Raw genomic sequence first — 13,036 nt, forward strand, 5'->3', positions numbered from 1 at the left:
TTTATCTATGGGAATGATTCCAGGTTTCATACAAGTACTACTATGCAGACTGAATGAGTTATTTCCATGTACTTAGAAAAAAATAATTAAAAATAAGAAACATAATAAATGTTGGTGAGTACATGAAGAATAGGCACTCCTATGGACCATTGGTATAAATTAATTCAGCTATAGGATCCTTAAGAAAGGTCCTTAAGAAACTACAAACAGGACTAACATATAATCCTCAGGGTCTATAAACTGTGAAGTTGGTGTCTTGAAGGGATACTTGTATGCTGATGTTCATTTTAACAGAGCTAATTTTAGTCATGACAGAATGAAAATTTGACTAGAACATTATTTAGTAGGATAGCCAAGTGAGTTCCATGAATGGTTTTCATTTCTCTATTTTCTTATAGCCCATAAGGTCATGTCTACAGCTTGGTCATATCTTGTGGAAAGTTTCATCACTGGAATCCTAATTACAAAAGCGATTCAGTTATGGATGGCTACCATCTTTGGTGATGACGTCAACCACATCACGCTCATCTTCTCAGTTCTATACCTCATCTTCTATGTTTGTAAGTAGGAGGGCTCATGCTTTACATTAAATTATGCAGAAGGGATAGACATTAAAAAACACAAAGAATAGGTAACTATGAAAAAGCTTGTGAATTATCTCAAGTGGAATATTTTTGTTCAAATAATATATCAAAATGTTTAAAAATGTGAACGCCTGAATCCAGAGGACAATGTACCCAGGTATAGAAAGTCAATTAAAAACAAGGAGGGATTTGACAAAGCCACAGTTGTAATCATACTTTATTGGACCATTTCTAAAGAAAGTTTCATAACCAGTTGTACAAAAGCTATGAGTGTAAAAATGAGTCACATACTTTCCTTACATGATATAGAGAGTTTACCTACCAGAACAGACTGCGTATCATTTGCCGAGCCAATGGCTCCCAATCTTCCTAATACTGCAACTCTCTAATACAGTTTCCCATGCTGTGGTAACCTGCAACCATAAAATCATTTTTGTTGGTATTTCATAACTGCAATTTTGCTACTGTTATAAATTATGATAAAAATATCTGATACACAAGATATCTGATCTACGAGCATCCCCCCAAAGGGGCTGTGATCCACGGGTTGAAAAACACTGTTCTAAGCCCCCCATATCTGGAAATTCTGATGATTTTACATTAGCAAAAGTTTATTAACTATTAAGGCATAAACATTGGGGGCCTGGACTTACACAGAAAAATATAAAAGTTACTGAGCTCTACAGGATTTGAATAAATTACAATGGAGAAAGTCTTCCATTCAGAAATTCTAGAAGTAGGTACTTTATGTGAAGAATGTTCCCTATTAGATAAATATCAAAGCATTTAGTAAGTCTATAGCAATTAAAATGTAGTTCTAGAAATACAAAATTCCTAAGTCAATCAAATAGACAGGGCATCCCAGAACTGAGCCAAATATGTACATGTGAGAATATTCAGAATATTTCTTAACTTTAAAAACATATTTTAAGGTGTATTAATTAATTAGATCAAGAGGGAGCCTTTCATAGATCTGCACTGCTGGGCAATCCCATTTCAGAATGACACATGTGTGGATGTGTGTATTGGTGCCAAGATATATAGGAGTTTGCTGAGCAAAGAATTACTCCTAAGAAGAATTCTGACTCAATTATTTAAAATCCCCAAACTCTACAAGATTTCTTTGCAAACTCAAACACCTTAAGACTCATTAAAATATCTATCATCTCCTTCCTCATGGCCTTCTTAGTTTTTGCCTAAAAGCACAGTCACTTCTGGGAAACTCACAACAAAGTCATACTGCATGGTTCATGATTCTGTCAGATCTGATGGCTCCCTCTGTTTCCTCATGTTCTATCTTTCCTGCCTCATCTCTGCTGTTTGTCTCAATGTAAATATTTCCTGAGCATGGGTGTATGCTAGTGGTTATTTGGGGCTCTCATTCCTTAGTCCAAAGCTTACCGAATTATTTCTTTCTGGGAAAATTTAATGTTTGTCCTAAAATAAATCCCAATTTATAAATTGCTCTTCTTCCTTCAGTTTAGTTATTATTTTACTTTATTGTTTTGATTTGAGTTTTGGTTTTGAGGCAGGGGCTCACTATATAGACCTAGCTGACCTGGAATATGCCAGCACGCCCAGGCTGGCTTTTTTAAACTCATGGAGCTCCTCTGCCCTCTGCCCTGCCTCTCTGCCTCCGCCTGCCTCTGCCCCTGCCTCTGCCTCTGCCTCCCGCCCCCGCCTGCCTGCCTCTGCCTCTGCCTCTGCCTCTGCCTCCTGCCCCTGCCCCTGCCTCCGCCTCTGCCTCTGCCTCCTGCCCCTGCCTCTGCCCCGGCCTCTGCCTCTGCCTCTGCCTCTGCCTCTGCCTCTGCCTCTGCCAGGGCTGGGATTGCATATTTGCACCATCACACCTAGATCCCAAAAAGTCTTTATAGTTATATCAGCAGTCTTAGAATGGGATTATGAATCTTCTCTTTGTGTTGTACCATATAATTAAAGATTTTACATGACTACTTTCTACTTTTAAAAAAAATTGACTGTTTTCTATACTCTTCGATAAATGCATCAATAAAAAAAAAAAAAGGAGATCCACATGGGAGTTGTGTTTTCCCCAATTCCTAATTCTACCACAAAACATACCTCTTGCACTATCTTCCAAACAGAAAGTGTATGAAGTGGGTTAGCCCTTACAGAATTCAACAGGTCATCCTTTTGACTTTTGATTCATTTATCCAGCATTCCTTTGAAACATTGTCTGTTGAGGATACTTAGGCTGCTGGCATAGATGAAGAGATATTTAAACTGGTGATGATATGAAGCCAAAGTAGTGTAAGGACATACATCACATAGTTTACTACACAATGGGATGTGTACCTGAAGAGGAGAAACTATGAACAGCAGTAATAACTTGTAATGTTTTTAGGTGAAACTAAGTTGGGTAACTTCTGTGTAAAGCCATGATATCTGACATTTTCCCATTCAGTAGAGATCATGTTACCATTGAAGTTGATCCTTTTGTTGTTATTCATTTTAAAATTAGGTGAGCTAATTGGAATGTCTGGAATATTTACTCTGGCCACCATAGGACTTTTTCTAAATTCTACAAGTTTTAAACCAGGAGTTGAAGCATTTCTCCTCGAGTGAGTGGCTCTCCTGTTTTGACTTTGTTTTATACACTGGAAGCTATGAAATTACAACAGTAATTGTATCTGCATGGTGTGAGTAAAACACTGATATGTAAAATACCCCACTGGTTTTTCTGTAACATTTATTGATGCATACTTTCAGACAAAGCAGGCCACCTGATCTTGAGTTTCCACTGTGTGTATTTTCCCCCTAACTCACGTCCCTTTTAGTGAAGATTTTTGGCTGCTGTGTCTTTATGACAAATTACCATTATTCCTGGCGCTGCCGATAAACATACACTCTTCTGGCTTTTGGTTCCCAAGCCTTCTCCCCTCCTGTGTTCTGCCTACCATCTTACCTGAGCCACTTATTCCATGGTCATATAAATAGCTACTGTGTAATCTCAATCCCAGGGATCTAAACAAAATGTAGCATACACCAGGCCCTATTCTTAAAGTGGTAGAAATCTAAGATGATAGTGGTAAGTCCTACTGCATACTTCAACAACCTCTACTTTCCATCTTTTTATTATCCCCTCTCATTCCCCACTTCTCACAGTTCTGTAACTCCTCAGCCAAATCATTGATGCTATCCCCTGTAACTGTCACACCGGCCATACTGTAGACTCAATTCCTCCTTACCAAGGCCACTGTAACTACTATAAGGCTTTTTATCTCCTTTACCTATGAACTTAGGCATTTTCATGGCAAACTTGCGACTTTTATCCATTTTCTGCCATTCGCCACCCTCTATCACCACCACATTCTATCAGTTAACATTTTATTATTAGTGACTTTAAGACCTAAAAAAATTTTTATTAAAAATAAATAAGTAAATAAATAATTTTTTATTATCTGCGAATTCAAGTTACATGAACCATGGTGTCTAGATGTTCAGTGACTCTGTTGTGTCAGGTTGCCTATAACTGCAACCTAAATATTTCTTTCAGACTCAATGGGGGAAAAAGGTTACTAATTTGCACCAATTAATTTAAATTGTTTTCAAATCACGTGTTTACCTGCATGATGTTCTTTTCTTAACAGTTTACTTTTAACCTATATTGAACGTTGATGAATTCCTTGTTCAGTTTCACTGATGATTGCATAATTTTTCGTGTAGGTAAGCTTTATAATGAACAAGTTAACTGCAACTATATTTTATTCTTCTCAAAAAAATGCAGATTCTGGAACTGCCTGTCCTTTATTGGTTTCCTTATGGTGTTCACTTTCATTGGACTTCTAATCCCTGCACACACATATTTATATATATCATTTTCTGATGTGTATTACTCATTAAATATCTACTTCACGCTGATTGTTTTAAGGTAAGAATGCCAGGTGAAATGTGTACATAGGAAATTATTTGAAGAATGTTTTATAAACTGAAGAAATGATTTTAAACCTCAGCCTGAACAGTTAGTTGACCTAACCTTCTCAAGTGGTCATTGGCAAAGTAATAATGCCCAGGGGTTGTATCAGACAGGTTTTTAATGAATTTTAGATCAATGTAAACACTCTGTAAAATTTCTGAATATAAAAAGTTCATAATGTACTAAGATTCATAAGAAGCAAGTACTATTAATGTTTGGCATATTTCACTCAGAATTTTCTATCTTTATACAAGGGTAGAAACTTTACCAAACAGGAAAAAAATCGTATCTTGTCATTTTTGCTCAATATTAGGTTATCATTTCTTTGAATTAAAAACTTGAAATGGAAACAGCTCTTTAAAAAATTAGAATTAAAACCTCCTTGTAAATCCCCTGCCCGGCAATGATTTTTCCAGTTCCCTCTTTCCAGGCTTAAAAGGCAGAAAAATCTGCATCAAAAGGAGACGTACACCAAGAAAGGAGGCCATAACTGAAACCTCATCTGTCGCTCAAATAGTTCAAATTCTACTTCCATCTGGCAAAATCAGTTAGTCGCTGATAGCCACCAACTACTCGCAAATATTTGTCCCAACTGGTCATACAAAACAGGAATGACACGGGGGATGGGAGAGAACTGAACAATACAGACAAAATGATCAAGATGAAAATCTGCAAAGCAAAAGAAAAGAAGGACGTTTCCCCCTGATTTTCTGCTTTCCACTTCTTATTGTAGCTTTGAGCTTACCAATAGTCTAACCTTCAGCTTCCACTCATAGAAACATGACCCACATGTGATGTGAAATTATCCTAGCGCTCAGTCATGCAAAGACATGAAAGCCAGTCATTCTCCCTGTGTGCCTCTAAGACATACCCCTTCCTTTGGAGTCACAACAACAGTGTGTAAAAGATGGCTCGCTGGGAATGCAGTAGATTAAAAGAGAAAGACACGTCTACAACAAAAAGAACTAAAAACCCGTTTTGTTTTACCAGGCTTCTGGTCTTTCTGCTAATGAGCCCCATTTTGTCTCGACTTGGTCACGGGTTCAGCTGGCGCTGGGCGTTCATCATGGTCTGGAGTGAAATGAAAGGAACACCGAACATAAATATGGCCCTTCTGCTTGCCTACTCGGACGTTTCTCTTGGTTCCGAGAGGGAAAGATCTCAAGTAAAGAAAGCTTTGTTTTCTTATTTGGGTATTTGATGGGAGCTGTTCAGCATCGATTTTGTACTGCAATCCCCATAGGGCTTCCTGAGGTTGAGGGTGGGGGTGCTATCGTTTTTTGTCGTTTGTTCATTCCGAGAGAGTTGTGAACTCACTTACAGGAAGAGACAAGACACAAAGACTTGAGCAAGGATTTTAGCCAAGAACCTGCAGACTAGCAAGGAAAATCAAATAATTTTCATCCCCCTTCCAGCTAGAGACACTCAGTCTCCTTCATAGATCTAATGGGTTTCAGATGATGGTGAATTAAAAACTATAATTCATTTTATTTTTTTCTTTTCTTTTATTGGATATTTTCTTTATTTATATTTCAGACGTTATCCCTTTTCCTGGTTTCCCCTCTGAAAACTCCCCATCACATCTCCCTACCCCCTGCCTTCATGAGAGTACTCCCCTACCCATCCACCCACTCCCTCCTACTTCCCCGCTCTGGCATTCCCCTACACTGGGGCATTGAGCCTTCGCAGGACCAAGGGCCTCTCCTCCCATTGATCCCCAACAAGACCATCCTCTGCTACATTTGCAGCTGGAGCCATGGGTCTCTTCGTGTCTACTCTTGTGTTGGTGGTATAGTCCCTGGGGAGGTCTGGTTGATCGATGTTGTTCTTCCTATGAGGTTGCAAATATCAGCTGTTGCAAACAAACGCTCGATTGTTTTTATTTATTTATTATAGAATCTGTTCATTCAAGGAGATAGTTGGATGATAATTGACTTTATCTCCTTGTATCACTCTATATGCTTACCTTTAATAATTCTAGAATGCAAAAACATTTGCCAGGTAAGGATGTCTAAGTAATGTCCTATCAGAACATACTAGAACATACTGTATTGAATGTTAAGGTGAGATTGTTACAAAGAACTTTGCAGATCCCAAGGACACAAAGAAGACACAGTCCTGAAATTCATTCTTTTTTCTTAATTCATGACTGAAGATGCATATGTACAAGAATATAGTGGGTTACCATACCACTTCTCTCATGCCTGATACACAATTTCCTTACTTGCTACAATAAATCATGTGTTAGCATAAAACAACTAGTTCAATTTATACTACAGAATATAGAATATATTGTAATGCTACCCTGACTACGACTTACTTAATACCTTTTTTCAATTCTAGATATTATTCCATGGCGTGTCAGTATGTGTAATCACCCTGATTGTCAATAGATTTATTTTGCCAATGGCAGTTATTAAACTAGGTAAGCCCTACTGTTTACAATGGTGAGAGAAGAAAAAAATTATTCCAAATACTCTAAGAAGCACTGATAAGAAAATATCCACCTAAATACAAGTCAGTGTTTTCTAATTGAAGAAGAAATTGAATTGATGTATGAGATGCATAAATCATTCAGGCTAATAGACTTATTTTAAGAGATTTTTTATGTTAACCTGGTATAGTTAAAGAGCAGTATAAGTTCATCCAATTATTCAGAAAACTTTTTAGTAAGAATGTTCTAGATAGTAGACACTATTGTAAGAAGTATTACAATCTGAAGACAGGTAAGATTTCTATGCTGGCAGAGTTTACACCGGAATAAAGAAAAACAAGCTGTGAATAAATCAATTTATGAAGTTCACAGATACACTAAAATAAATAAGCTATATGGAAAATAAAATAGAGATGATGGTAGGTCCTGCTCTCCTGAGGAAACTAGAGACTTTGCTCAAGGACAGAGGCAGTAGACAGATGTGACCCTCAAAGAATAAGGCAGCTAATTCATCTGACTAAATCATTTGCCCGTACGATCATGGATGCTGTGTTTCAAGAACTTGAGTGTGAATGTCTGAGAAATGAGAGAGCCAGTAACATAAGTTCTAATAATATGAAGTGGGGCTTCCACAGGAGAATGAAGGGTTGACATTTTGTAAGCTCAAGGCCACAGTATCATAGGCCCTAAAGAGGAAAAGCATCAAGCTACAAACAGTACTGTTTCCTTACCTAGAGAACTGGAAGGAAAGACTCACCCTGAAAATAAATAAATAAATATAGAGAAACAAATTAGATAGATAGATAGATAGATAGATAGATACATAGATAGATAGATAGATAGATAGATAGATAGATAGATAGATAGATAGATAGATAGATAGATGGATAGGTAGATAGATAGATGAATAGATAGATAGACAGCAGACAGACAGGCAGGCAGATAGATAAAGACTAGTGAGTACAAAATGCTGAGCTATCTTTCCCTAGCATATAGTAAACATTCAATATTCACTGTAAGTACAAAAACCTTGAACTGTTAACATTCTTGCCATTAAAGAGTTTATGTAGACTCTTTAATGTTCAGACATAAACATACTTGTGTACTTGTGGTAGGGCTGGGAGATGGATCTGGATAATGTATGTGCCACATAATTTTAAAGATATGAGTCTGGATCCCTAGAATCCATGCTCCCACCAAAAAAAAAAAAAAATAGCCAGATGTGGTGGCACGCACCTATAACCCTAGCGCAGACAGACACAAACAAGCATATTCCAGAATCCTGCTCACTGACCAGCCACTGTAGCCCACACGGCCAGCTACAGGTTCGGTCAGAGACCTTGCCTCGAAAACCCAGAAGAGGAAGTGATTGAAAAAGGTATCTCATTGTCAACCTGTGGTCTCCACATACAACCACGCAAGAGAAGTGTACCTGCGCACACATGTACACATGCACACCATACACACACACACACACACACACACACACACACACACACAAACACACACACACACACACACCCCACAAATGATTAGTGTTGGTAGATAAAGAACAAAAGGATATTTTACAACTCATATGAAAAAAAAATCATGTCTTTCTGTTGTTTCTACAATGTGTTCTTTGCCCTAAGGTCTTCGTGATGTCACATCAACAAAATATAAATCGGTTTATTATACATTCCAGCACTTTCAAGAGCTAACCAAATCCACAGCCATGGCACTCAAATTTGACAAAGATCTTGCTAACGCTGACTGGAACATGGTTGACAAGGCGATTATACTTCAAAATCCATATGCAGTAAGCATATAATAGCTCTCTATTCCACTAGACTAAATATGATTAAGTCATATGTGTTAATTCAAATTGAAAACACTTACAATTTTTAAATTGTTGAGAGGTATATTGGTCGCTCCTCATTTTTATAATAATAAGGGTACCATCTTAATATTGTGGTTATTGCATGACAAAGCAGAAGTCTTGACCAATCTGAGTACATAGGACATACATGTAAATTAATAGGAGAGAGGAACATATTGGCATTGCCTTTTAAAGATAATGTAAAAGAGAAGAGGAACGTGAGCCTTGGAGAGCACCCTCTCTTCACAAGATCAGGAGGGAGAATCCCTTACTTTTTCATAATTTATTTAGGTTATTGTGTGTGCTAAGCACTGGCTACAGCCTAATATTTGGTTAGTGGCATTTTATATAAAATAGAGTCCAGGGTCAGCAACAAAAATTTATCTATGATTGAAATAGCACTTTTTAATCTCTGAGCAATACTTAAGAATCTCTCAGATCAGACTTAGCCATTTTAAAGGACTCAGGACATCAGTCTGGGCAACAAGAGAAGCTGACTCAGAAAAAGTCCAGTAGTATTCAGCACAGCACTGAGTCATGGCCACCACAAGGGAAATGCTAAAGTATTCCTGGGTCTTCCCAAGGCCATTCTTCTCTTCTCATGTCCTGTGCTGTGTAGGTTTTCATTGTGGTCTTTGTCTGGGTCCGATTAAGTGAAGGGCCTGTTTTGAGGAGTGCAGAGTTTTGGTCTCTATGAAGTGAGATTCCAAGTCCATTTCATATTCATAATGTGTGCTTGAAGATATACCTGGGGACTCAGAACAGAGTCCTGTCCTGGAATCCAAGTGAAATTTCTGCTTAGACAAATACAAGTTCATTCCAAAGCTTTCTTCCGTTTCACCGCATCCCTTATTAGGGCATTTTGCTGACCTGTCTTCATCAGGATCACCTGGAACACCACTGAGCTGCCCGATCCCCCTGTGGAGTCTGATGCACACTGTAACACCGGGCATTCTCACCCCACTGCCCATCTATCTGGTCATACGGAAGTTCCCAAGCCACAGTTGATTAGTTTCATAAGCAGAAGGGGAGTACCAGCGTTGTCCTCTCTGTGGTGCAGCCCTGATATGATTACTGAGTCATACATGGATCCTGGGCCTCACACTCAGAAGACCTGGCTTAAAGTCTAGCTTTTAATTAATCCCCTTTTTTATTGGCCTTTTTAAATTTACATTTCAAATACAGCCCATATACAGTCGCTTTTTTTAAAGCAGTGGATAGAAGCAGGAGCCTTGCTAAGCAAAGCTAAGTCACACAGGGTGACTGTAATCCTCCTGCCTCAGTCTCTCTTGTGGGTGGAATTAAAGGTCTCTGTATCTGTATCCCTAGGTTTGTCTGTCATTGTGAGTAAATAAATTTCTCTAAGCTTCAGTTTTTCTCATTGGCAAATTTCCCACATTTGTGTCTCTTTAATATGTGTTTACTTTTTTCTGCCTTGAATGATTTTTTAAATTTTAATTAATTTTAATTTAATTTAATTTATTTAATAATCGTGCATCACAGTTCTGCTTCTTTTCATTGGCTTTATTAGTTAAACCAAGAAGAAACAACGGAACATCAGAAGGTGAAATGTCCTGATTGCAACAAGGAAATAGATGAGACCCTTAACATTGAAGCCATGGAGCTGGCCAACAGGCGTCTCCTGTCAGCGCAGATAGTTAGTTCTCCTCTACACTTCTCTAAACATGTTGGGATCCAAAACTGTACTGAACAGGTTTTCCCTTGATTAATACATTTTAATTACTTCCATGTACACAACTCAACAAAGGCATGCTAGTATAAAAGCTATTAAAAAAATCATCATGGGGGGGTTTCAGAAAGAGAGAGACTAGTGGTGGAGTAAAAAAGTCTAAGAAAGTAAGGAAAATGGAAGAAAAGGGGGAAAAAGGGAGAAGGGAGGGAATGGGGAAGGAAGGAGAAAAAGGAAATCTCAGTGTACTATATATGTATGTATAATATATATTATTTCCAATATATTCTGTGTTATAGACTATATATCATATATATTCCCTACCTATTACATATATAATATATATAATATATAACATATATAATACATATTATATAATATATACTATATATTATATATTACATATAATATATATGATATATATAATATATTCCCTATCTATAGCAGAAAATATTGGGAATAATATATAACACTATATATGCTATATATGTTTTATGTATTATATATATTATAACATAAATTTAATATTATACACATGCATATACAATATATTATATATGGTATAATCATGCTATATATTATATATATATGTATATAAATATAAAGGCATTTAGTTTGGAAGTTTCACAGATGCATATGGCATCCTTCAGCTGTGTTTAAACAGCTGGTTGCTCCATGATACTATCCTTTCTGATTCTAATCCCAGTATTTTCCACCAAATCCTCGAATAAATGCAGTTAGAGGCTATTGTGCCTTCATTCAAATGACAGTTAAGGATCAGAGAAGCTCTGTAGTGAAGATGTGAACAAGATCTAGGCAGTTGCTCTTAGCGTAGTTTCAGCTTCCTCACCAGGTCAGGATCTTGAGCACACGCACTATGCCTCACTCTTTCACAGCATCCATGTTCATTCTCCTTACGTGCAGAACCCGTGGCTTTCAACTATTGCAGCCATTCAGGATTCTAAGCCGTCTGCTTTCTCACCCGGCTTGGGAAATGGGCAGTCTATAAGGTCTGAGTTTTCTCTCTGTAATCAAGGCAGACATGCAGATGTGTTCTTGTAAGTCCCCACTTACTCAAGAACTTTGAAGCATCAGTGCCATGTCCATTGTGGATGAATGACATGGCTGCCAGGTACTGAATCCCACCTGCAGCCTTCACACTTGTCACACCAGAGTAGGTGTCACCATCTGCAGGGCAAGCCTGTCCTCTCCCACAGTTAGGTGAGCAGTGGGAACATTGTGTTGTTATTATTTTTGGTTTTGTTTTACTGGTCTTTTTTTCTAGCTCTTATTTTATTAGCTCTCTGAAAGCTGTTACTCCTGAGTGCCATGGTCCCTGACTAATGAAGAAAAGCCAGGGGTTTTGCTTGAAACTCTCTCTGAGCAGCTTTTAAAGCAAAGACAAGAAAATGCCCCTTCTTGAATATATGGCAGCATAAAAAGGGCGTAAATGTGGGTGAGAAGGAAACTGGAATCAATAGACAGGAAGCAGACCACATTTGCAAATGGAAGGGGCTTTAGAAAGAAGGCGAATGGTGCTGGCGCCTAACCCTGGATAGTCAGGGCAGCCTGGCTTACTGTCTTTTACCTAGGATGACTTACTGTTTCCTTTGATTGGGAAACCAGGAAGGGAAGTTTGAAATTAGGCTTTAACTCTGGGGGAAAAAATGGGAATGCACGCCACGTAGTCTTACAGAACTCAGGAAATTAAAATCACTTTTGTAGTTTTTCTGTGAAAGTCCCCAGATCGAAACATTCTAGTGTAATAGAAAAGTCTTTAAGCTGGAGTTTGCAAACCACGGTGTGGACAAATCAGCCACTGTACAGCTGCGTAAATCTAACTGGATATGCTAGGCACGATCTTGCAATCGGAACAGCAGACTCTTTTCAAATTGCTTTTCCAAATGCACAGCTCGGCCTTCCCCGTGGCCATTTACTTCTCTCTTAAGTAGATTGCATCCTCGAACCATCTATCTTCTAGAAGTCCAAGCCTCCGCACTCACCTAATTTTTCTGTGTCTCCTCGATGCGCTTGCCCTGATCACACGTATGCAGACACGTTTTAGCCTGTTCGTTATTCGCCCGACTTTGCGACGTGCTCAGCTTCTCCAAGTGGGCTTCCCACACAATTTCTGCGATTGCTCTTCTGTCCCACAGCTACCCACCACAGCTTGTTTCCTGTTCCATCCCTGTTTCCACACGCATTCCATGCATGTGCACACACATACACAGAGTACTTCCTCAAAGTTCAAAAGCTATGAGACATTTGCTTCACGAATATCTTTTAAACATTATATTATTAATTGTTACTTTAAAAATTTTTTATTGAAAGTGGATTTTTTTTCAAACAGTGTATTCTTGTTATTAGTTCCCCTCCCCTGTCACCCCCCAGATCCTCTCCCATCTTCTCACCTGTCCTTTTTATTTTTCATTAAAAACAGGCATTTAATAATAATAATAATAATAATAATAATAATAACAATAATAATAACTATCAGAATATGGTAAAACAATCAGAAGAATATCAGAGCCAAAGA

General features: G+C 38.0%; 1 protein-coding gene across 1 annotated transcript in view; it reads left to right on the forward strand.

Moving 5' to 3' along the window:
* The window catches only part of Slc9c1 (solute carrier family 9 member C1), a 71,335-nt gene that overhangs the window by 10,449 nt on the left and 47,850 nt on the right, over positions 1–13,036 (forward strand). The window contains exons 7-13 of the mRNA XM_032899293.1: positions 399–560; positions 3,064–3,163; positions 4,330–4,473; positions 5,509–5,683; positions 6,862–6,943; positions 8,584–8,750; positions 10,342–10,467. Coding sequence (XP_032755184.1) covers positions 399–560; positions 3,064–3,163; positions 4,330–4,473; positions 5,509–5,683; positions 6,862–6,943; positions 8,584–8,750; positions 10,342–10,467 — 956 coding nt within the window. The remainder of the gene's footprint in view (positions 1–398; positions 561–3,063; positions 3,164–4,329; positions 4,474–5,508; positions 5,684–6,861; positions 6,944–8,583; positions 8,751–10,341; positions 10,468–13,036) is intronic.

Source organism: Rattus rattus, chromosome 4 (genome assembly GCF_011064425.1).
Source record: "Rattus rattus isolate New Zealand chromosome 4, Rrattus_CSIRO_v1, whole genome shotgun sequence".
NCBI lineage: Eukaryota > Metazoa > Chordata > Mammalia > Rodentia > Muridae > Rattus > Rattus rattus.